The sequence below is a fragment of the Drosophila navojoa genome, chromosome 2 (genome assembly GCF_054131105.1).
Source record: "Drosophila navojoa isolate 15081-1374.11 chromosome 2, UAZ_NAV_1.0, whole genome shotgun sequence".
NCBI classification, from domain to species: domain Eukaryota; kingdom Metazoa; phylum Arthropoda; class Insecta; order Diptera; family Drosophilidae; genus Drosophila; species Drosophila navojoa.
The window spans coordinates 20,893,491-20,918,416 of record NC_142890.1 but is presented as its reverse complement, the minus strand read 5'-3'; the positions used below and the strand labels follow the sequence as shown (position 1 = coordinate 20,918,416).

General features: G+C 39.7%; 4 protein-coding genes across 5 annotated transcripts; 2 read left to right on the top strand and 2 right to left on the bottom strand.

Annotated features, from left to right (window-relative positions):
- Positions 1 to 6,666: 6,666 nt before the first annotated feature.
- On the bottom strand, positions 6,667 to 13,893 carry nAChRbeta2 (nicotinic acetylcholine receptor beta2). 2 transcript variants are annotated; one of them, XM_018113699.3, is made up of 11 exons: positions 13,676 to 13,893; positions 13,244 to 13,437; positions 13,053 to 13,181; positions 12,807 to 12,992; positions 12,435 to 12,567; positions 12,213 to 12,340; positions 9,822 to 9,997; positions 9,551 to 9,703; positions 9,375 to 9,454; positions 7,711 to 7,817; positions 6,667 to 7,019 (listed from the first exon to the last, which is right to left on the bottom strand). In XM_018113699.3, the coding sequence occupies exons 1-11, from the start codon at positions 13,731 to 13,733 to the stop codon at positions 6,804 to 6,806; spliced, it is 1,560 nt and encodes a 519-aa protein (XP_017969188.1). In that variant the 5' UTR covers positions 13,734 to 13,893; the 3' UTR covers positions 6,667 to 6,803. The 2 variants fall into 2 exon arrangements, with proteins under 2 accessions (XP_017969188.1, XP_089118008.1); XM_089261882.1 differs by having other exon boundaries at positions 9,375 to 9,448.
- Positions 13,894 to 14,613: 720 nt separating this feature from the next.
- On the top strand, positions 14,614 to 17,248 carry DZIP1 (DAZ interacting zinc finger protein 1). Its single transcript, XM_018112473.3, has 4 exons — positions 14,614 to 14,887; positions 14,948 to 16,454; positions 16,512 to 16,668; positions 16,799 to 17,248. Exons 1-4 carry the CDS (start codon positions 14,794 to 14,796, stop codon positions 17,234 to 17,236), a joined length of 2,196 nt encoding a protein of 731 aa, XP_017967962.1. The 5' UTR covers positions 14,614 to 14,793; the 3' UTR covers positions 17,237 to 17,248.
- Positions 17,249 to 17,372: 124 nt separating this feature from the next.
- Positions 17,373 to 21,393, top strand: Pp1alpha-96A (Protein phosphatase 1alpha at 96A). Its single transcript, XM_018112476.3, has 5 exons — positions 17,373 to 17,960; positions 18,023 to 18,371; positions 18,914 to 19,199; positions 19,273 to 19,420; positions 20,333 to 21,393. Exons 1-5 carry the CDS (start codon positions 17,909 to 17,911, stop codon positions 20,482 to 20,484), a joined length of 987 nt encoding a protein of 328 aa, XP_017967965.1. The 5' UTR covers positions 17,373 to 17,908; the 3' UTR covers positions 20,485 to 21,393.
- Positions 21,394 to 21,441: 48 nt separating this feature from the next.
- On the bottom strand, positions 21,442 to 24,319 carry LOC108659518 (uncharacterized). The gene has a single exon (XM_018112477.3). The coding sequence runs from the start codon at positions 23,634 to 23,636 to the stop codon at positions 22,755 to 22,757; it is 882 nt and encodes a 293-aa protein (XP_017967966.1). The 5' UTR covers positions 23,637 to 24,319; the 3' UTR covers positions 21,442 to 22,754.
- Positions 24,320 to 24,926: the final 607 nt, after the last annotated feature.

Below are 24,926 nucleotides of genomic sequence, written 5' to 3'. Positions count from 1 at the left end.
CGAAGAAACATTGCAGATCATTTTCGTTGTCTATGTGTATGCAGCAGTCTTCATTAGGTATTTAAATTTGAGTAAGAATAATGCTCACAGCAGCAGAGAGAGCAAAGAGTGTTCGTATTGGTCACTTACCGATCGACTGTAACGATCCACACGAAGCTAACGAAGCTAGAAAGACGACGAAGCAGAGAGCGTTCCCATTGGTCACTTAACGCTTTACTGCAAAGGCCTCTACCTGGCGCCGAGCACAACATTTGAGAGCGACTAAGTGATTGAATGAAAGTCGCCCTATATAAGGAGCAGCAGCTGGGGCATTTTTTCAGTCGCCCAGGCCTGGTGGGGGTCAGTAGTACAGTGCAGTAAAGTGAAGTGGAGTGTGTGTGCGTTCTGCTCAGCATTACAGACTTGGAGGAAATACATAGACGAAAGACTTGGAGGAAAAAGAGAGGAATTCATAGAGGTGAGACCTAGAATAAATATTTATATATAAGAAATAATTATATTATGTAGAGTAGCTTCGGTAAAGTGTTCTCCATTCTGTATTTGTGCACATAAAATCAATGCTAGCTCTTAATAAATTGATTTTAGTTGAGAACTTAAACTTGTTCCGGGCACACTCGCAGTTTATTTACGCCTTGCATATTTGAAGAGTTTCAAAAACTTGTGTAAACTCTTGCAAAATGTATGTGATACGAGTATGGGATTTTAAACAGTAGAGCACAACTATGTATGATTAAAGTAGATATTCTGTTTTCGCTTTGCACGATGTAGAGCATCTGCTATTTAAGCCATTGTAGTTTAGCCAACCCTTGTTCAGCTCATTAGCAACCCTTGTCCCGTGGGGTTTTCATCTATCAACGTTAAGTATGCTATTTATATGATTATTTACATTTAGTGAAATCACATTCGCCTTCAGGGGGTTCTGGCTAATAAAATGTGGCTTATATACACGGAGCCAAATGTGCACGATTAGATTACACTCAATGATGTTGTGTTTACCTTTACCCCAGTCACTGGAACGCCCCTGGGCACAGCCCCTCCACACACCCTAATGGGGAAAAGTGCAGTGCAGCCAAAAGGCATTTATTCTTGACAAGCGTCGACAAGTAGGAGATACAAAGCGGTATCACAACAGCCACTTAAATACATAGTTGATATATTTTACATACACGAAATTGGTTTTTAACCGAATTTCCGAGGACAAACGCAGCGCCTTGGACCCAGGGCCACGGTCTGGCCCAGACCAAGACCAAGACCCACACCCGGACAGCAGACAACAGACCGATTCTTTTGCTGGGCCTCTCGGGAGAGAAAGCGAGAGAGAGAGAGATGGAGAAAGAGAGAGGGAGAGAGAGCTGAGCAATTTCATTTTACAACTGTCGTTGTTTTTGCGCTCGCATTGCGCCATTTAATGTAAATCGTAAATTTAAAATGTCATGTAAAACGCTGCCTGTATGCTGTGGGAGGTGATGCTTTGTGGGCGTGGCCACTGCTATGGCCGGGCACTTGACAGCGCGCGCCACTTAAGCAAGCAAAGACAAAAAACAACAAAAAGGAAATCGCACAGAAGCAAAAAAAGAAAACAAACAGAAATAAAAAGAAAACCAGTGAAAAATGTTATTAAAAGCAGTTGGCTGTGATTGCGCAAAAGGACGAGCGACGAGGAGCGACAGCGATGAGAACAGACAAGCTGCAATGTAACGCAAGTCGGCGCTCTTCAATCATGCCACACTTTAAGTTCCACCTCATGAAATATCATGCCGCCTAGCATTATGAAATAACACGAACGTTGAATATTGCCGACTCCTGCATGCACAGTAAGCAGCACCTCAGGAATGAGAGAGTGAGAGAGAGAGAGTGAAATGTGCTCAGTTGAGAATATATGAAACTATTTTTATTGGATTTGTGCACTCATATTTCGAGTGCATATAATTTTGGCATGTCAAGTATGCTCAGATGCCTAAGACATGTTCGTTCGCATCGTTATTGCTACGAAATGAGCGATAGTCAGTGCTGAAGCAAGCACACTTGCCATAAATAAGACTCCGTACATAAAGAAATCGGATAACCTGCGCATTATCTCAGAAACATAACTCTTTGTAATAAACAGCTCAGAAACAAGCATAATCATGAGTAGAACAAATACGAGCCTTGCATGGGCTGAAAGTAATTTAAGCTTGTTATGCTCGGAATAAAAGACTAGCATATTAAATAATAAACAACTACTTTAAATCTTGAATACATAAATTGTTGAAGTGTTTTCATTAGAGCTCTCAACAAACAAATAACATATTATCGCATTTCCTTTTAATGCAGCAGTGAATGCATAATCTATATACAGTACTTAAAGCTATAGATTAGCGGAAACACACTTTTCTATACATTAAATGGGCAACAGTTTTTCAATCGAAAATTGCCGGTGCCAAGAAAAATTGTAGGTGAAAAATTTAGACTTTTCAAATATTTTAGAAAATAATAACAAATTTTTTGTATTTGTCAATTCTAAACACATTTTTATTGGAATTTAAGATCCAAGTTAAATTGAAATATCTGAAGTGTATTTATAGTAAAATATAAAAATATGTATATTTATACTGAATTTTACTTTGCAAAATTTCACAAAAATATATATTGCATTTATTATTATTGGCTTTGCAAACTCGACTCGATTTGAAATCCCTTCATAAATATATTGATCCCAATGCTTAATTTGTTAACTAAAAGTTGTTCAAATTGTGTTAACTGTCAAATGCAGATCGTAACACTTTGCAGCTATTGGCATGCTGCATGCAAAAGAGGGGCGTGACTTAAGCCACGACTTTGCTTTAATAGAATTTTATGAACTTAAGTAAAGTCGTGTCCAAATCCCACACAGCTTACACGCACTACACACACACACACACACACACACAGGCACACACTTGCAATACCAGATACACATGGAGAAGACTTTTTGACTTACGCAACAGCAAAAAGCTTTCAAAAAGGCTAAGACCGCCCGCCCATCGGAGCGGTTGGACTAGAGGGCGATTGTTACTACGAGTGCGAGTGCGTAAAATGGCAGTTAATCGTGACCACGTAGCAGGACTATTAATAAAAGCGTCTTTAGCCTCTACATTTTGTGGACATCTTGGCCTACGTCGCTGTTGCAGCCCAGAATCCAGCAACACCAACAACAAATAAACAAACAAAAAAAATATATACAGAGGAACCACGCAGACAACAACAACAACAACAATGACAAGCACAAAACCAAAAAAAGCGGCGCATCATTAATTTCACGCAGTACAACTGTCGAGCCTCAAAGGCACACACACACACGCACACACGGTAACCATCTCTGTGTATGTGTGTGTGTGTTGCAGAAAAATGGCAAAAGGCAAACTTAATAACAACAAAATGGCTTCTGCGGCCGCCTGGGCCAACTCACATTGCCATAGGCAGCAATTTTGTAATTTATCATTGCACAAATACACATACCGTACGCCTAGACAAATACACACATGCAGAGGCAGACCTGCACTTGTATGTGTGTATGTGTGTATGTGTGTGTGCATTGTTGTTGATTTGTTTGTTCTTTTGAAATGAACTTTAGAGCTAAAGCCAACCCGAATTGACTTAACTATTTAACCTGACCCTGGGACTTCAAAGTAATATTGTGCAGGATTACTTAAGGGAATGACTCTATTAATAATACCTGTATTAAAAATAGCTGCATTAATTACACACCTAATTAAAAAAATAATAATAATAATAGTTAAACAAAAATAAAATATTTTATATTATTTTATATAATTTCTGTACACTTCAATGCTAATTAACAAGTTAATATTTAAACAATAAATATGTTGGTTTATTTTTAATTTTTTTTTAATTTCTTTCATCACTCTATTTGCATTTCATTTCCCTTATTGACTCTTGCTTTCTATTTAAATATAATAGGGCCTGGGCCTATACAAACCTGTTAGCACACATGTGGGTTAACTGACTGAAGTGAACACAGCCGAAAATAGCAACAACTCAAGTTTGGAAAAAAGACAAAATGTAACACAATCGCCTGCAGCGTGCTACAAAGCAGATACAAAGAGCCGCAACAAAAACACAAACAAAACATTGCTTTGAAATTAAATAAATAACCGGCTCAAATGGCCTGGCAGGAGGCCGTTGGCAGTTGGCAATTGGTAAATGGCAAATGGCAAATAGTAGGTGGATGAGGGGACCGACACGTCAAAGTCAAGTCTTTCACACTCTCATGCCCACACTTCCTGTCAAGCCCTCAGTTTGTCCTCGGCTTTATAATGCATTGAAATGGAATCCCGTTCTAATTGACGTGTCTTTGGTCAAATGTAGCAATTTTCGGATTTCTTTCCTATCATGCCAGTGGGCCAGTGGGCATGCGACAGCAGCGCACGACTGCACTGCGAATAGATGGGTGTGTGTGTGTGTGTGCGTGTGTCTATTGGTGTGTGAGCTAACGGACCAAACTTTCCGTCGCACGTGCTTTGTTGCTCTCGAACGAGCACTTGAACCAACTTGGTCAAGTTGACCCGAATCGTTCTTGGCCAGCTCCACTCCATCCTCGACCGATTTGCCTTTGCTGCATTTCCTGGCCAGCGGCCCAAGCATTTCCTTACTTTCGTACTTCTCGTTTCTACACTTTTTTTTAGCTTTCCTATTTTATGGCTTTGATTTCCGCTGCGCTGCACTGTCGTTCTCTAATTAGCTGTTCAAGACAATTGCTGTAGCTTATAATTGTCCGTGCTGGACAAGTTAAGTCTCTTAACAGATGCTTAACACAGCTCGGCCAGCTGTCCTCGAGTGGGGCTTATGAAAAACCGCTTAGGCCGACCCGAAAATGGTCTTCATGCTGGGCATTAGCATATTGTTTTGTGTTGGCTGAACTTTAACTTGTGCCCAAAGCGAAATGTGTTGCATACTTTGCAATACTTATGCAACTTATGCAAATGCCATTATCGGCCAGCAGGAGGACACGTCCAGAGCGGTGAGCGGGATCAGAGCAGACGCCATGTTTAGCCACAAATAGAAATAAACATGACATCCCTCGCATTTTTTTTAGCACAGCTCAGCTCGGCTCTCAGCTTGCAAATGTAGATGGAGTTGAAGATGGGACAGAGACTGGGAGGGGACAGGGCAGGGACAGGGACATGGGCAAGAGCAGTGGCAAGGAGAGGGAGGTGGCATCATTTTGGGGCACGCATATGACGCGCTGACACCAAAAACGACAAGGACAACAAACATGCAGGGCATGTCCCGTAGAAAATATGAAAAATGTAAAACAAAAATCTGGCGAAAACTTTTCTAATTTAAAACTGCCAACAAAAAAAGAGAAGCTAAAGTAAAAATAAAATAAGAACAGCAAAACGCAGCTAAGGGCCAAGAATATGAGCGAGGCAGTTGTGCAAGACTATACGCAAATCTTTATAACATTTACTATACCCTGTTCATAATGTGTGCACAAAGAATGTCGCTGCTAAGCTCTTCTCTGCTTAAATTAGCATTGGCAAAAAATGGTATTCCAAAAATACACTGCGATACATTAAAAAAAATATATACACAAGAAAGGTAATATTAGCTGCGTAATTTAGTAGGTGGAAATGTTCATTCAAACTATGTTGAATCGAAACTCAAATTAATATTTCAGAGATCTCGCCGAAAACTTTTTAATGATAAATGATATGTGTGTGCGGAGTGCAAAGGGTATTTGGGGCATTAGATACAGCCATATGCTTGGTTATCAGTGTAGCTGACATCTGGAAGAGTATTCAGTCAAGAAACTCGCAAATGATGTCTGTTGACAGTGGAGAAGTGAAAGTCTTTTGTTTTTTCGCCCAAGCTGGGTGGCTGGATGGCTGGATGGCTGGATGGGGTGGCTTACTTGCTGCACATGTTGATGAATGCGAGGCCAAAGAGATTTCAACTTTCTAATTTAATGCGGCAGCCAGACGGATAACTTCAATGACAGAGACAAAGGCGACTGGCGAATGGTAAACGAAGCGAGAATTCAACCAACGAGCTCACAACCAAAATAAATTATATTGCAAATTACTGAGAAAGGCAACGTGGCGTATGCGTAATAACTGCCTGGCATCAAACTCGTACAACTTGTACTCTATTGTGCCCAAATGCTTTATATGCGTACTGAGTTTTTAATTGAATGTAAACAGAGAGAGAAACGGGTAGGAATACGTAGCAGACAATAGATATACGAATGCTTGTGCGATGGGGCGTATGCGCGATAATAATTGATAAGCTGAATAAAACTGAAATGAATGTGGCGGTCTGAAATAAATGACAACCACAAGGAATTCCACGTAAAGGTATTCAATCGAACATCAAAGGCGAATTCAATGAGCATACGCAAAATAAAATTCGAGAATTTCCAATTAATAAAATATTCAAATACACAACAAAATATATTTGCTTTATGTAAACAATGAAACTTCTTTAAAGTGTTTTTTTATTATTATTATTGTGTTTATTTAAAAATCGATTCGTTTATTCGTATGAATACTTGTGCTATGCTTTCCACTTGACAGATAATTCATGAACTGATTAATTTATTATCAATAATTTATTGTAATTATTTTAGATTTATAATATTGCTGCAATACTTGAAAACCCACATAATTGTTCGTTAGATTTCAAAGGTTTTGTGCTATTTTTTTCAATTTCAATTCAATTGGCTGCAAGTCCTTTTCTTTCTTGTTGACTTTATCAGATTACTTCAATTTTTTCGAATAGGACCCATGACTCGAGTTATGCTCCTTTTGAAGACCTTTCCTCACCTAATTAACCACCTGCCTGACAATGTCCGGCGGCAGCATGAAATTGCTTTTACGCAGGGGTATCTCGCTGTACAGCCGGTCGACGGGTGCGCGCGTGTCGTAGAGTGAGGGCGACTGGCAGATGATGGCGAATGTGCCGAACACACAAGAGCACGTAAACAGCCAGAGAAAGAAGCGATCCAATACCATGGAAAAGAATTTCCAGTCCTCGACAATCTGTGAAATGAAATAAATCAATCATTTACGCAATGGCAGCACTCAAAACTAGGTCAGAAGTAAAACTGAACTGTTATTCGATCAAGCAGTAGAATTTAGCTTTTTAATAATTTTGGGATTACTTCAGTGCTCGTAAAACATAGACTCGAGAGGGAGAAAGAAATACTCGTATTGCGCTGATAAATAAATTGATTTCAATTGAAGCCATAAAATCTCGTTTGCGTCTGTCTTTCAATAAACTTCAAGTGTAATAAAAATCTAAAGTTATGATTTAATATTTTACAATTCCATGTTGCACATTTGACAGCCTTGCCACTTATTCCCGTTCCCGCTCGACACTCCCCACTCCACACTCGGGATGGGTCTGTGCGGTGCTCAAAGCAAAGTTTTTTGGCAATAAACCATAATGGGAATGAGGGAGAATCGCAGGCGGATAATGTGCACGGAGGAAGGCAAAGTTCTGCCAGACGCCAAAAATATGACAGCCCAGCCTAAACAATAACAACAATAGCAGCCATAATAATTCGAACTCGAATAGCAATACGAATACGAATCCAAATACGTAAACGAATTCAACACTCGGCTTCAATCTGCGATGGTCCTTGGTGCTGCCCAATAAAAGTGGGCAAGGCAGAGTTGGGCCTTGCCATGCTAGAGTAAGTAAGAATGCTCTGTGCACTCGTCTACCCACCTCGTTATCCTTGTCGGCATCCTTGATATGCTGCGCAATAAATCTGACCGCACGAAATGCCTGCAGCACTTCGGGTGTTAAGTTGCGTGGTATCACATTGTCGGAATCTGTCAAGACCCGTGGCGAGCGCATGGAATCGCAAGAAATTGAAATAAAATATTGGAATAATAAATAAATGGAGATGCCTCCTGCCTGGCCCCCCAGGCGGATGGCAGCTCCAAATCTGCAATCGAATATGTGCACGCGCGTGTGTGTACGAGTGCGCCCGTGTGTCATATGTATATGCATAGAAAAATACAATATTATGGCCTAAGCGACAAGCAAGCCCCACAGGCAACTGTAGCACGCTCAACTTTAAGTCCAACATCAACAACGACGACAACAACAACAACAATCGAACTGAATTATGGCTGCCAGTTATTTTCATTCTCAGCTTCCTTATGGCCTAGCATTCCAGCACCTCAGTGAATTTTGCAACATTCACTGGCCACAGCAATCAATTGATGTCTAATTTAGCAATCGAATATCCTTTTCTGCGTTGACATAAGATGTTGAAAGGGATCATTTGGGTTTATTAGCGACAGGAAATTAACAACTTTTTTAAAACTACAAATAAATGAACAAAATAATAATAAAAAAAAAGATAAGTAATAAAATAAACAAAATTATTTAACAACTAATTTTCGTTGATAATAATTGAAAAGAATTTTAAAATTTAAGATAAATAATAAAAATAAATAATAAAATGAATATTAATGCTTTTAGTCAAATTTCTAAAGAATTAATAATAAATTATTCCAAATTTTGACAAAATTCTATAGAATGCAAATATTTCGATTGGATTATTAAGTCTGACTAAATAAAATATACATTTTATTTTTGCATGTAATTAATTTTATATTATATTGTGCAAGCATAAATATAATCAATTGAGTCCAAACTAAGATCTTTCAAATATATTTCTTATATATTTTCATTTTAAAATAATGATTTTCCCAGAAAAGTCATTCACATGAACTGCTTCAGATGATAAACATATAATTATGTTAAATAAATTTATTAAAATAAGTAAAAATAATACCGCATTTTCTTTAAGGAGATTTTTCAACTTGAAAATCATTTGCTGCCACTCCAGGCAACGTGCCTGGGCCTCGATTAGTTTTTACTGTGCGCTTAGGTCATATGGAATTCGTTCTTTTCACTTAAGCCGTTTTCACACATGGTTTGTTTTATTATCCCACACACCCACACACACATACTCACTCCATCCACATTCGTTTTGTGAACCACATAGGCGTGCTATATATACTCTTTTTTGTTTTCTTTTATTTTTTTTGTCATCAAAACATCACATCATCATCGTCATCGTCGCAGCCATCAGGAGTGTCCGGCGACAGCAAAGCGACGCTATCAGCCTTGAGAATGCCCGGCAGCATATTCGCTTCCATTTTATTGCATTATTTGCTTATTTTTATTTGATTTCAATTTCGACTTTTGGGTCGCGGCTAGCCGCGAGTGTTGCAAAAATATTTGTGTTTTTTATGGCCAGACAATTTCCCCCACACACAGTTATTCTGCCATGTTCTTTGCTAGCAATCATGCCCCTGCCCCCACGCTAACCCCTATCCCCAATCTCCGGCACATCCACTCAAATTCAAACTCACCCACTGAGTGCTGCATGCCATTATCGTAAGCGCCGTCCTGGCTGTCTTTAAACTCGCTGGGAAAATCGCTGATGCTGTCGCTGAAAAGAACACACACACAGAGAACACACACAGAGGCAGACGAAACAAAGGTTAGTAAAAGGCGAACTGTGCATACAGGACTGGCGTTCACCTACCGCACATCGATCTCGTTGGTGTAGCCATTGCTGGGCGTGGAGTCGTCGTAGTCGGGCAGAGTGTACTGAGTGCGTCGCATCATCATCAGCTTGGGCATGAGGTGCAGGAACAATTTGCGACACAGCGGCGACATGTTGTGCGTCGAAGGGGATCTGGTGTTAGTCAATTTGGTTGATTTTGATTAACGCATTGATTTGTGATTACAGCAGGAGACATAGAGATTAGTGGAGTGTGCAATTTAGCTGCAGATCTCTCAGTCGCAGCACTCACCTGAAGTGTATGTTGAGCACACAGACCGTTGTCCAAACGGACAGCGAGACGAGTATCATGGTAAAGAGCAGATACTTGCCCAGCAGGGGCACCGCCAACGATGTGGGCGGAATGATTTCGGCCAACAGCAAGAAGAACACGGTCAACGACACGAGTATTGAAATACATAACGTAACCTGTCAACGAAATGTTTACACAATTTCTCTCTCTCTGTCTCTCTCTCGCTCGCTCTCGCTCTCCCACTATCTGGCTCTTTCTGCCTCTTACAAAGCCTTCTGCTTTTGTAACAATAACGACCACAACAATGACAAAAATAAAATAAAGTAAATAACAAAACTCAGACGCAAACGAACACATGGACAAACGGTTTACCAATCATTATCAATTATAGCCAATTACATATAAATTACGTATACGCCGTGTGAAACAATAAGAGAACTTCAACATATATATTATTTTCATATCTTCTTCATTTTAAATGAAAATCATCATGTGTAAATTAATTACAACAATCTTTCTTCAAGGACAAACGTGAAATCAGGCAAAGCACTCAGCCAATCTCTTTTTACTCACGCACTCAATGGCTTCACTTCCCAACAAATGAGTCATACTGTAAACAATAACAATCAACACAACAAACAGCAAAGCGTTCTACTTATGCGTATGCCTGAGAGCTCCTAACAAATATTATACGTTTTCGTAATAGTGAAATTAAAACACGTAATCTTGTCCGAAGTTTTGTTTGGCTTATACAAATAAATTAAAAGTAATTATTGTAAATAAATTTAATTTGCATTTTCCAAAAATCTTAATATTTTCCACACAATTAGTTAGCAAAACTGCTTTGAAATAATATATTGATAGCTTGTACGTATACCCTGTTCTTCAAATTATATTATATAAACCATATAAGATAGTTGACCTATATGGATTACCTACTGGCTTACATTGATGCAAAATTGTGCTCTACTCTTTACTCTTTTAAGTTAAAATTGACCTTAAATGACTAAATCGAGGTATAGAAATTATGTCCACGCACAATAATAATAGAGCTTAAGATTTTTTTCCAAAAAGAGGATATCCCCACCCATTAAAATTTTATATCATATCATAATTTATTTTTGAGTATATATGTATGTATACATAGTCTTTAGCAAAACCTGAACTAATCTGTAAATATTGGGTGTTAATTAAAGGCCAAATTTATTTGAATATCTTCTTGATTTACCACAATAATTTAAAATTCGATTACTATTCCAATCGTAGTTGATCTGTTCATTTAATCCTCCACAAATATCAATATTTATTTATTTATTCTCCGAGTTTGCTTAAATTTATAAAATACTATTGCTACTTTATTACTCCAAGCAAATGATTGATTCAAACGAGACAAGTAACAAATATAACAACAACAACAAACATCACTCTTTACTGTGTGTGTATGTGGGTGCGTATAGGTGTATGTGTATCTGTGTTTATGTCGGTGCGTGTTACTGGGTGCGTTTAATATATGTATTTATGTAGGTGTTCGATGTCTTACGTGTCAGGTGAGTGAGGTGTGAGATATTTAATGCTGCGCTTTATTGTAGGACACCCGATATGCAGGAAAGAAAACTTTGGAGTGTTGGAAACTTTCGCATTTAAATTGAAATCAATTTGAAGTATATCGATTCAATTTAATCATTTTATGTATGCATTCGATGAAAATTACGTTATGAGATTTCACTACTCTGGAACAGCACAAATGATATTCGGCGCGAAATGAATGTGAATTTATAGCGCGTGAATATATGTGTGCTGCATGATTGAGGGCTGAATTGGTCAGCTTGGAGTGCCTGAAACTCTGTGACTTGAAGACGGATACAGTACTTAGTAAATGTATGTATATATTGCAATTGCTATTGGTTAGTTTATTCTATAGTTAATTAGATTGAAATGTAGAGCGATAGCAAAGAAGTAGATAGTTCTTGGGGAAATTATGTAAGTTGAGCTCTTATGGTATATTTTCAAACTTTTCGTTTCAGAATGCTTTCTCTTGGAGCCAATTGGTATTAGCGAAACAACTAAAGAGCTCAGCTTTCAACAGTTAGATGTAGCCGAAGTGGAAGTTGAGTAAATGATAGAATCTTGAAAGTGCATAGATAAACTTAAGGATATATGTATATTGAGAGATGTCATAAGTGTTCTTAGTAGATTTTTCGTAGATAGTTGTAGGTGAAATCAAATATATATTAACTAAATAAAACAGACGGTAAACTACCATAATTAATAGCTACAATAAATTTACTGAAAATAAACAACATGCCACATGCTGGGATCTCAATCAACGTCAAAGGTCAAGGTATATCTCTTGCAGTGGCCTATTTGCATACGTAATAGCTGTGCTCTTACCTTTTCGCCCGAGTCGCTTGGTAGGTAAAAGACCAAAACGGTAAGAAAAGTTAATGCCACGCAGGGCACAATCAAATTCACCGTATAAAACAACGTTTTGCGCCGCATGGTCAACTTGAACGTAATATCTGCAGAAGACGTCAAATTTACATATTACAATGGCCAGCCAGAAAAAAAGAATGAGAGAGAAAAAGAAAAGCAACAAGCTCTTGTGCAACTCACCTGAAAATGGCTCCAATGTGTCCGGGTAGTATTCCTCGTTTTTGGTGGCCGGCACCTCGAGTATGTCCCACTCCACAGACAAGTAGAATTCACTTAAATCGATGCCAACCTGCACGAGATTGCTGCCAGGCACCTGTACATGAAACACATACACAGTCAAACACACATACATATGTATACATATACTCAGCCAGCCAGGTGCCCAAGCCAGACTGGGCAATTTGTTAGCATAGCATGTATTTCCGCTACCCCAGCCCCGCTCCGACACAGCCTCCTCTGCTTGTACCCGCATAAATTGCATTTTGTGCATTGGAGCGCAAAGCAAATTTGCATCCTTCGGTTGTGGTCTAATCGAAATGCGGTTTGGCTTACCTGATCCAAATGTTTTAGATCCACTTGGGCGCCGTTGTAGGTCCATGAGCCGAATTTCATGAAGCAAATTTGCTCATCGTAAGGGAAATACTCAACGTTCATTTCACAGGATGATTTGTAAATAGCTGGCGGCTCCCAAAACACCTCCCCAGTGTACTTCAGCGTGGCCTTCGTCATGAGGGTGACCTAAAGAGGAAGTTAGATTGAGTTAGAATGGGTTTGCGAGCTGGTTCAATGTGGTAATACCTCGTAGTTGCCATCCCAGTTATTGTAGAGCACAATGTCGGGCACCCATATGTGCTCGGAGGGCACATACAACTGCTCTACGCCGCCGTATTCCTCCGGATCCCAACGCAACTTATAATCGAACCAGCGCTGAGAGCAAAACATTATTATGAATCTCTTCAAATTTAGTTTAGGTTAAGTGTTCCACCAACCTGCTTGACCCACAAATTGGTGGTCATCACCTGATTCTTCAGATTGACCTCAATTAGCTGGGACAGCTTGAGGCCCAGCCAGACGGTAAGTGTCTCCGTATTATTTACCACAGGCCGAATAAGTCGATTGTAATTGCTCAATAAATCATCATAGAGACGTTTCGTGTCCGGGTTCGCCTCGAAGCTAACAGGTGCTGCTCAGTAGAAAATGCCCAAACAAATGAAAATATCCCAAACATTGTTAGAAATTTCCCAAAACAAAGGAATGCGCAGACGCTGAGCTTTCGCTCTTGCTCTCCCTCTCTCTCTCTCTTGCTCTTCCTCTGGGCGCAGCCTCTTTGACAGCTGGCCAGCTCGGAGATACAGCATCCGATTCGTACATAGTATCGGAATTTCCATGGATTTTTCCAAACCGAACTTTACTCAACTTACGTGTTGTATTTGCCAATGGCAGCAGCAGGAAAAACCCCAACCAAAACCAACGACTCATTGTAACTCTCCTTTAATTGCAAAGCAATCCGGAGAGTATTGCACTTTATATATACTTTTCTTCTAGTAGTTTATTAAACCGTTTGCATTCTGCTATGCGTGTTGTATTTGATGTAAACCTTACTCGGCCAGGGTCCAATCGTAACTGAGCAAATCTATCCGAATGCTGCTGCCCAGACGCAGCTACTGTCAACCAAGATCTGCGCTGTCAAAAGGGCGCCAAATTTAAATTATTTAAACATTTGCCTTATTTAAGTGCGTTTAAAAATGTAAAAAATATATGCTATAAATATTTTGGATTTTTTATACAATTGAAAAATTAAAGTTATTCATACAACACCTTATTTTATGTATTGTTCTTATTTTATTAGTGGGCGTTATTTTTATATTATACTCCAACTATCCAACTTAGGCATAGTAGACTATACGTTTATTGTTTTGAATATACATAGATGATCATTTTATTTCAGGTAGTGTTACATTCTGTAGAACTTTTAATGTGGGTGTGATTACTGGGACGGTGAGTTCAAATAGTAACAAGTGTTAGTATTACTTATTTAGTAAGAAATAACCGGAATTATACAAATGTCATAAAAAAATTATCATATGAATTAGTATTAAAATAAGAGGAATGAGGATGACTTAAATGATTCCATAGTAATGGCAAGAATGAGTTATGATAAAAATAAATGAATTAATATTATTCATTTTTAGGTACTCAATAAATGACAATTATTTCACACAGAAAACCATATTGATCCTTAAAAGGAAAATAATTTGAGACAACTTTTATATTAGTCAGTCAGTGAAGTTCTCTAAAATTGAACTACGATCATAGTTAACTAATAGGGCTGGGCTACTGGGTTATCCAACCCTCAATTTTCAAGTTCCTAACCAGCTGACAGCGTCAACAAAAATAGTGGAGCAAATTGTCGGCGGTTGCCCAGCAACCACTGACAAAAACAAATAAATAACGAAAAGCGAAAGCGGTTGCAGCAAGCAATTGAATCAAGTCGAAAAATATATAAGAACTTTCAATTTCAGCTGTCGATGAGTCAGAAATGGGCTACAAAAACAATTTTCCGCAGGTGATGCGAGAGGCGGGCTTCAAGCTGCGCCAGTATCGCGATGGGCCACTGGACTGGCGTCAAATGGGTAAATATTGATAGTTGTTGTGCCTAAGGAATGACTAATGCTAATTTTAATGCTCGCCAGGCTCCTATGAGACGGAACGAATTCTGCGTGAGCAAAACTTGGAGGTCGTGGACGAAGCACTGAAGCATTTATCCGAGGCGCCGCTGGGCACCATGCTGGAGACGCACATACTCGATGGCGGCATAGCCAAGTACTTTGTCATGTCGCAATATGCGATCCAGTACCTGCTCTGCTGCCGCACATACCTGGACGAAACCGTGGACGAGCTGCGCGAGGCGCATGAAATATCGCAGCAGGAGATTGCGAAGCTGCGCAAATCTCTGAGCGAATCGAACAACGAGGTGGTGCAGCTGCACAAGAAGATCACCCAAATCGAGACCATACGCGAGGTGGTCTTTCCCTGTCATCTGTGCACCAAAAATTTCATCAGCAACGAGGCGCTGAACGTGCACATCGGACGCAAGCATCGCGTGGGTACGCCCTCCTCCAATTTGGCAGGTGGTGGGACTGTCCGGGAGAAGGAGAACGATATGCAGCTCATCAACACCATCAAAATGGAGCTGGAAATCAAGCAGTTGAAGGAGCGTCTGAATGCCGCCGAGCGCAATATAAAGGAGCGAAGTGGGCAGCCACTTCAGGTGCAGCTTCAGGATCAGACAACATCAACGGTGAGCATGCGCCACGTGGGCATACAAAGCAATTTGGGAGAATACAAGGAAAAGGATGAGGTCAGCAGCGAGGCGGCTGAGAGTGAGGCGAGCGAACGTAAGAAGCAGCTTCACGGCCTGGCCGAACGCCTCAGCAGTTTTGAAGTTTGGCAGGCACAGCTAAAGCAGAGCAACGAAGACTTCATCCGGGGCATCAACCAGAAGCTAGAGGACCTAACCTTAGCTCTGGAGCAGACCAAACGAAACGCAGAGTCCAAGGCTGCTGCACCAGCTACTGCCGAGGAGCGCGTGGCCACACCTTGCCTTGAGGATTTGGAGCGCATACTCACCGAAAAAGTGGCTGAAATCGGAAAGGTCAGCGCCAATAAGCTGGAGGAGGTAGTGCACCAACTGGAAACGGGCTACAAGGAAAAACTAGAAGCACTGGAACGGGATCTAAAACGGCTCAGCCTGCGTAAGCAAAACGTTGCCGATGTGCAACAAACAGCATCCGCATCCAAGATACCCAAGCCTCTGCCCAAAAAGGAGGAAAGCATGGAGCGCATCAAGCGTCTGGTGGAGACGGAGTTCCTGAAAGCCAAACGCGATGATGACACCTATTCCATTGAAGAGCCGCCACCACAGCAGGAACAACAGGCACAAAAGCAAGAGCAGGCCAGTGGCAACAGCTCGACCAATCATCCGACTTATACGAAGCCAGCGCCGGCATCAGCCCCCGTTAGAGATGAACCAAAGCCGAAAGCCGCCATAAAGCAGTCAGAGCAGGCGGAAGCCACGGATATTAGCGAAAGCCTTAGCGGCGAGGAGAGCGTCAGCGATGAAGGTAGTGAAGTCTTGACCTCTGAGCCGGAACGACAGGTATTCATGTCGCCAAAAATCAAATCCGTCCTAAAGAATAGGTAAGTAAGCAAATATACTCAACAGGAAGTGATCAAAAAAGCTTCGAATGTTTTTAGACTCCCACCAAAGCCATTGACACGCAAAGATGCGCGCAAATTGATCAACCAAAGACTGAATCCGCATGGCTTCAATATGAAGTCAAAGGCCATCTCCAACACATCTGCCAAACGTGTGAGTGCTGAGCTAGCGCAGCAAAGGGCCAGACTGAAATTGGTAAGGAATTTAGAACTAAATACATATATTTACTTAAACATATGTATATGTACATACATACATACATACATACTTAAACGTCGCCATGATAATAATAATGCTATATGCATTTTCAATTATTTTCTTACAGGACTACCCGAATTTCTATACAACACGCAATCGCATACGAAAATTCGTGGAGAATCTTTGCTCTGTCAAGATGCCGGAACGTGCTCAGATTTTGTTAAACAATAAGACACCTTTGCAGCCAATGGAGGTGCCGAAGCGTAGAAATCCTTTGCTAACAACCACGGACGACGATGACGATCTTAATGAAGGTTCTGATGTATCATCGGCTTCACAGGAGATGGCCGATGAGAACGTTGATAATGCATCAACAAGTTCCAAGGCGCACCACCCAAATTTCAAAGCCCAATTGGAACAACTGCTGGCTAAACCGGCGGCTCATGTGGTTTCCAAGCCCAAGATGGTGCAGATACAACAAGCAAAGCCTGTGCCGCTGCCGCGGAAGCGAGTTATGTTTAATACGGGGAGCAGCAGGCGGAGCAGTGAAGATAACGCCGAATAAATTGAATACAAACAAAATTAAACGTTATCTTTTTTAATAAAATGATGCTGCCATACACCCGCAATTTGCGGTATGGCAGCACTATACAGGTGGCCATCAGCCCATGATATATCGATATTTGACCATACAATCGATATGCGTCCACGGCGAATTTAGATTGCGATGCGGCGAAGTGTGGTTGCGCGAAAAAATTTCTTGACGTCGCAAAAATCTACAATTGCTTGCAATAAATGCTTTAAAACGCAGTCCAACAATACGCAAACCAGTGACAAACGCTGAACGTACATGGCGTTACAGCTAAAACATTAAAAATCCACACCCGCAGCTCAACGCAGCGCTGTATAAAGTGTATTACCTGACGACAACTACACAAACACTCCTACACACAGATATATTATACACACACACACACGCACATACACATATATACAGAAGTGGCCCTCCGCCCCCTGTTGTCCGCGCACACATCGATGAAATAACATACATAACGTATACCGAAAATACATAAGCTTAAGCTAGAACAACGGAGCCAGCAGTAGCAATCAGAGCGGACGCAGGTAAACAGATAAGAAAACAGACGGAGACACAGAGAAATAGGCGCAGGTGTTAGCAGAAGCAGCAGCAGCAACATCATCAACAACAACAATATCAGGAGCAGTTACAGTGTAAAACATGTCCGAAATCATCATGAACATTGACAGCATTATCTCGCGTCTGTTGGAAGGTAAATAAACTTAATACACTTTGCACCTCAGATCACCTATATGCAAATTTGTTTTTCTCCAGTACGTGGTGCCCGTCCAGGCAAAAATGTGCAATTATCGGAGAGTGAAATACGGAACTTGTGCTTAAAGTCGCGTGAAATATTCCTATCGCAACCGATACTACTGGAACTGGAGGCTCCGCTAAAAATATGCGGCGATATACACGGACAATATTACGATCTGTTGCGTCTGTTCGAATACGGCGGTTTCCCGCCAGAATCAAACTATCTATTCCTTGGCGACTATGTGGACCGTGGCAAGCAATCCCTGGAGACGATTTGTCTTCTATTGGCCTACAAAATAAAATATTCAGAGAATTTCTTTTTGCTGCGCGGAAATCACGAATGCGCAAGCATCAATCGCATCTACGGGTAAGTGAAGATAAATGAATAAATATATGTATATAAATAAGCTAATATCTAGATCATCTATAAAATGTAGAGTCAGTCATGTATTTGCATTAATATGTGATATTGAATATTGCAATTCTTGTGAAAACTGCATATTGAATGTTGTTATTGGAATGAAGAAGCTAAAACTGCCATCGATTAATGTTATTGGAATCCAAGTGAAAACGTTGTTGCTAGACGTTCTTATTGGATTACACATTGCGCACACAAAGAATTCGTGTTTCATACGAAGTTTGTCATTTAAATTTCAAGAAACTTGAAATCAATTTTAATTGAAAATCGTAAATCTAGAAAGCTTACTTTAACCACCTTATTCTCGATACTTAATTGTCCAATTGCGTACAGGCGACAGCTATTCTCATGTAGATACGTACATTGTGATATAATCTAAGTGGAAATGGCCTTTCGTGAGAAACGCTCGAGCGTTTATCACGCATTATTTGTTTAAATGTCATGTGTGTGCCTGATATTACTTTTTACTGATTTATCTCGCCCGTTGACAGGTTCTACGATGAATGCAAGCGACGCTATACCATAAAGCTGTGGAAAACATTCACAGATTGCTTCAACTGTCTGCCCGTGGCTGCGATTGTTGATGAGAAAATCTTTTGCTGTCACGGCGGCCTGAGTCCCGATTTGTCCTCGATGGAACAAATACGGCGCATTATGCGACCCACGGATGTGCCCGATCAGGGTCTGTTATGCGATCTCTTGTGGTCTGATCCCGACAAAGATACCATGGGCTGGGGCGAAAACGATCGTGGCGTAAGCTTCACATTTGGAGCAGAGGTAATTATAGAGCTACGTGTACTAATTGGATTATAAACTAATTTTAATTTCTTTTTACGGTTGTCTTTTTAAGGTTGTCGGCAAATTTCTACAAAAGCACGAATTCGATCTTATATGTCGTGCACATCAGGTTGTCGAGGATGGCTATGAGTTCTTTGCCAAGCGCCAGCTGGTTACGCTCTTTTCGGCGCCCAACTATTGCGGTGAATTCGACAATGCGGGTGAGTGATCACGATATTTGTATATATGTATGTATATACAAATATACATATTTATACAACTCATGCATACATGTGTATAGTGTATGTGTATACTCATCGATCCCGGACTTTAAACAACAAACGACGTGGGTGTTATCTCATTGTAAGAGAATTGTTAATGCGAGCAAATACTGTTGTCATATACTGTATAATTTGTGTAGATAATTTTTAGATTAGCACAGATTTTGAAGATAACCTTGCGGGCAAAGCACAGCAATTACGAAGTTAAGTAAATAAAAAGGCTCAGAGTTCAGTGTTGAGATAGAGGCAGTTTGGCGGAAAACTCAGCGAATAATGCAATTATAGAAAATAGAAAATAAATGTAAACAGTGCGCGCTCAAATATGAAAATTTACATGTGAAAATGTTGGCATGCGTCAGATGTCTGTTTTGATAAGGAATCATATTTTCTTAAGGCTTAAGGTATATGACCCTATGGTCTCTATATATTTTATATATGTTTGCATATGATATCAAATCTTTGAGCTGCCACATGTTAGTCTCATAATGCATTTTTAGAAAGCTTCATAAAAGAAATTCCATGCGGCACTATTATTCAAAATTGATCAGCCATGAAGGGGGCAATCGCAAAAATTTTCCACTATATGAAAACAGACCTGTATCATTTGATCGCTGTCATCGTACATAAACAATGTCTTTAGTGGGAATCGCACGCTCAGATATCAGTAAACTATGATGTGGCGGTTTACGTTTGTTTAGACAATTAGTGCAAACAGACAACAGAAATTGTGATTGGCACAGTCAATACAAACAGAAAAACAGATTATAGGCCTGCGTCTCCAGTTACAGTATGTATATTTAAGAATAATATGATATCGTATTTATATGTGTTTTTATTCTGTTTACTTCAAAGGTGCCATGATGTCCGTGGATGACACATTAATGTGCTCCTTTCAGATTCTGAAACCCGCCGACAAGCGACGATTTGTTTATCCAAACTTTGGTAGCTCAGGGCGTCCGTTAACACCGCCACGCGGCGCAAACAATAAGAATAAGAAAAAATAAGCGGCAAACAAAAAACAGCAACAATAATTTACAACAAAGCACACACAAAATCAATTCAATGCGCAGAAATGTTTGTTTTTAATCGAATATGTGTAATCGAATCGTGAGCAACGTTTTTATTAAGGATATGAAACTTAGCCTATTATCATTTGAAAAGCGCAAAAGCGAAATACTAAAAAGCCAATTCATACATACACACACACATACATACACATACACAAATTGAGACACTTTAGTTCAAACTACTTGCAGTGTTAAACACTGCATAAGCAAGAATATCTCTTAATGTATTAATTTTATTTTGTTATAGTTTTTTCCTTTGCGCAATGCAAACACCAACACAAACACATACAGACATACACGCACACACACATACATGCAGAAAGCTAGATCAATAGTAGGTACGAAAAGTGAACGCACACTCCAATTATATTTTTTTGCATTTTCAAATATCGCACAGCATTTGTTTTTTTTTTCGGTTCTTTGCATAGCACAACAGCCAGGGAAGGGATTATCCCCTTTGAGTATATATTAATGTTTTTAATATAGCGAATGGTAAAATGTTATTTTTATAATATTATTTGTGAATTTTAATCAATGCTTTTGATATGTGTGTGAGTTGAATGCATATGCCCTGTATAAGTATGTACGTATTCTTAGCGCGTTTATATATATATTTTTTTAACTATTATTCATCATTAAAACTCTACTACATGTTTACTTAGTTTTAAAGCAAATGCAAATTTAGCTCGAAGGTACATAAGTTTGAATTGTTTAAACCAAAAATATTGAAATAAACAAAAAGTTGTGTATATTTTTAAATTGTATGCGTTGACGATTAAATATAGAGTATGTGTAACACAAAGCTGCATATGATCGAAAATTAAAAAAAAAAAAAACAAAAGGAAATCCACAACAAAATATAAAAATTAAAAAGAAAGTAAAACAAAACAATAAATATAATTAATTCCAAAATGAAATCAATTGCAAACATATTTGTTTAACAAGATATACATAAACAATGAAATGCTTAATAAGGCAAGAAACAAATACAAAACACATAGAATTAAAAAAAGGTTAAACAGCGCTTAAAAAAGCAGCATACTTTTGAGTGGCACTATGTGCCCTCTGCTGACGTCATCGACGCAGTAGATAAGGTTACAAACAACAACTACAAATTACACAAAAATAAAGAAAATAAAAACAATATATACGTATACAAATATATATATAATGAACCATGAAATTGTAAAACATCTGAGACGTTCACACACACATATATATATTATATATATATATACATACACACAGATGCATGCACTGTGTAGATACATTCGTGTGTGTGTGTGTGTGCGTGTGTGTTCTATTTGTATTTGCGACAAGAGTCGGTACATTCTACTGCAAAAAGGCCGCCACATTCAAGTATTATACTTATTATGCATGTACGTACGTCCCGACGTGAATAGTCCCCAAAAAGGTTTCGTTCGTATGATCCCCCCGCCCCACAAACAAACTAACAAAGAATGAATATTAAAAAAAAAAAAAAAAAAAAAAAACAAATACAACCCGAGTTTTCAACTTGAATGTCCAGCTGCAGCCTAAACCCTTACCGAATTCACTCTAGTACTCTGTTTAATGTTGTATTGAATTCTACGTGCATAATTATATGTAAACAAAAGCAAAAACAAAACAAAAAAAAACTTATTTAATATTATAGTTGATATTGGCTGTTTTAAAAACAAACAAAAAAATTTAAAGAGAAAATCAAGAAATTATAATGTAATATCAAAACTTGCGTCAAACAGCTATATATAAATATATAAAAAAAAAATCTCTCGGAATGGAAAAAGGAATAAAAACTTGTAATTTTTTGAAAATTTGAAAAGACAACTAAGAAAAACCAAAACGCATTCAAAGCTGAAAAATGGCAAAAGCAAAAAAAAAAAAAAAAAATACAAAATAAAATAAAATCAACATGAAGCACTTGTAACAAAATAGCACTGTTTTATTAAAATGAAAAATGAAATACATATAGCAATAAAAAATTATTGGCACCACGTAGTTTTAACTGAAAGTCGAGTTAGCTGTGAATATGAGGTATATAATATGGCGTTTAATTAATTAATCAGGTCATTGCTAGACTCTTGATGATATAATGTAAACTTTTATATTTATTATTATTTGAGATCTACTCTCTGGAATACTTTAAGCGGTTTTCTTCTGGCATAGTTAGGAGCCCAACTGCTATTTTCCTACTATGTAATACTATTTTAATCTACGCGATTATATTTGAGGGCGCAGCTTTTCTCCAAGGGCGCGCACATTGCTCCCGAGCCTCGGCCGGTGGCCTGCTCCTCGCGTAGGCGCAGCTGCAGCAGCTTTTGACGCAGCGCATAGGGCGTGGTACACGTTGCAGTTGTTGTTGTTGCCATCATGTTCTGTTGCCTGCACTCATTTGCTTTGTTCTTCTCCCGCTTGGCATTGTGGGCCACGCCCAGTTTGTCATAGGCCTGCTGTAGACGCAACTCATCCTGCCGCTGGTCACTGAAGCACTCGCTGGCATTGAGTAGCCGGAACTGCTGTAGTTGTAGCAGGCGCTGCAGTTCAGTATTTTCGCTCGTTGTGCAGTTGGGCGTTGGCGAGGGAGTCGCAGACATACTACTATGAACCTGACCCTGACCTTCGGTTGCCACGCGGCTAACGGCGCAGGCGCGTTGCTCATAGAGACGTCGATTGTAGGTGTGCTCACAGTGGGTATTATTGGTGTTGTTGTGACCGCTGCTGGTGTTGCCTTGGTGATCTCCGGTGTCCCAGCTCAGCACCTTGACGCGATTCTCGCGCTGCTTTTGCTGTGGAGCACAGCCGCAACTGCTGCACCAGCTGGAGCAATGACTCAGCGTGGTTGCTGCCGAATTCCGTCTGCTGAAGTTACGCGCGAGCTCGCTCTTGGAATGACCCAAGCCCAGCGGTTCCACGGTTCTCTTCAGGCTGGGCCGCTTTACGAACTGCGTGGGATATGCGCTCTGCCTGGACGATGACGTCACCGATAAGCGATCGCTGCGCAGTGGCTGGCGCTGCTGCAGTTTGTCGACGTGGCGCGTCGGCTTTAAGATGCTGCTTCCACCACTGTAGCCACAATAGCATCTCTTCATGACGATGCCGCGCCGTAACACGTATTCGTTAACAATGCCCTGATGACCAAAAATTGTCTGTCTACTCAAAGAATGTTCAGCTACGACTGCTCTGCGTTTGGGGCAACCGGTTTGCACGCACAACTAACGCCCAGACACTAGCTGTAGCGGCGGCGGCAGCGACCTGCATTCCCGTTAGCTGGCTCAACTGCCGGCTCACAGCATTTGTTTATGTTTGAACAACAATTGCGCCAGTTTCCATAGACACATGCCGAACGACCGGCCGGAGGTCCTCGGGCAGTTTTTACTTTTTTGGCTTGAAACAAATGACTTAGGCAACAAACTTCAATTATGGTTTTTAGTGGTCTCTTGCGCAAGCGATTAGAACTAATTGGCTAAGCTCCATCGCCATGGGAACTGACTGGCATTTGAAGTGTCGAAATAAAACGGGAATCTAATGCTGTAGGTTTTCGGCTAAATCCATACATTATTTTTAACTGGTTTCTACATATGTAGCTAGGAAAAATATGCAAACTGCGCAATAAAGTAATATTAATTAAATGAAGTTAATGGGGGGGTTTTTTTATATAATAATTTATAGCTATGCTAATATTATTCTATTCATTTAATTATTCGTAATAGTTGTCAAATTAAAGTCCCAGAATGTTTAATGAACTAAATGTACTTTCAACCCGACTGCAGAGTTTTAGACTTTATATGAAAAGAAATACCTCTTCTATTCTACTATACATATGTGTTTATAAAATATGACCAGTATATATTTGATTTTCATGATACAATACAAAAGACCTTTGTTTTTTAAAAACCCTATGGCCTTTCGATGCTCGTAAGCGGCTTTAATCAAACATATAACTAACATATGTTTACTACCGGCTACCCTGTAATAACACCCCAATTAAGACGTAACTCAACCTGTGCGTACCGCATTGCGTATATATACATATACATATATGTTAGTTCAATGAACCACCCCACGGCATTGGAAAGGGCATCAGAGGGTTGATGCATCGCCGGACAACGTTCGACACTCGTTTCCACCGCATTTAACTGCAACGAGAGCGAAGTCGGCTCTGCAGCAACTTCACGATCACGAATGGACATGGATATTGGTTGCATTTTCCAAAGCGGTCAGGCGGAAAGCTAAAGTTGTTACACACACAATATACATACATACATACGCACATACATACATACATATTAACATATATGCAGGTTTATGGGCTAAAGCTCGGCTTCGACATGAATTTTTTTTTTTTTTTGTATATTTCGTATGCTTAGGAAGAAAGCTTT

What these genes read in the sequence shown, in the direction of transcription:
- nAChRbeta2 (XM_018113699.3), bottom strand. Translation starts at nt 13,733, where the DNA reads ATGAGTCGTTGGTTTTGGTTGGGGTTTTTCCTGCTGCTGCCATTGGCA. An exon ending in CCAATTTGTGGGTCAAGCAG is followed by an intron (nt 13,182 to 13,243) that starts GTTGGTGGAACA and finishes TTTTGCTCTCAG; the next exon opens with CGCTGGTTCGATTATAAGTT. An exon ending in GTGCTCAACATACACTTCAG is followed by an intron (nt 9,704 to 9,821) that starts GTGAGTGCTGCG and finishes GACTAACACCAG; the next exon opens with ATCCCCTTCGACGCACAACA.
- DZIP1 (XM_018112473.3), top strand. Translation starts at nt 14,794, where the DNA reads ATGGGCTACAAAAACAATTTTCCGCAGGTGATGCGAGAGGCGGGCTTC. An exon ending in ACTGGACTGGCGTCAAATGG is followed by an intron (nt 14,888 to 14,947) that starts GTAAATATTGAT and finishes AATGCTCGCCAG; the next exon opens with GCTCCTATGAGACGGAACGA. An exon ending in AAAGGGCCAGACTGAAATTG is followed by an intron (nt 16,669 to 16,798) that starts GTAAGGAATTTA and finishes ATTTTCTTACAG; the next exon opens with GACTACCCGAATTTCTATAC.
- Pp1alpha-96A (XM_018112476.3), top strand. Translation starts at nt 17,909, where the DNA reads ATGTCCGAAATCATCATGAACATTGACAGCATTATCTCGCGTCTGTTG. An exon ending in TATCTCGCGTCTGTTGGAAG is followed by an intron (nt 17,961 to 18,022) that starts GTAAATAAACTT and finishes GTTTTTCTCCAG; the next exon opens with TACGTGGTGCCCGTCCAGGC. An exon ending in AGCATCAATCGCATCTACGG is followed by an intron (nt 18,372 to 18,913) that starts GTAAGTGAAGAT and finishes GCCCGTTGACAG; the next exon opens with GTTCTACGATGAATGCAAGC.
- LOC108659518 (XM_018112477.3), bottom strand. Translation starts at nt 23,636, where the DNA reads ATGAAGAGATGCTATTGTGGCTACAGTGGTGGAAGCAGCATCTTAAAG.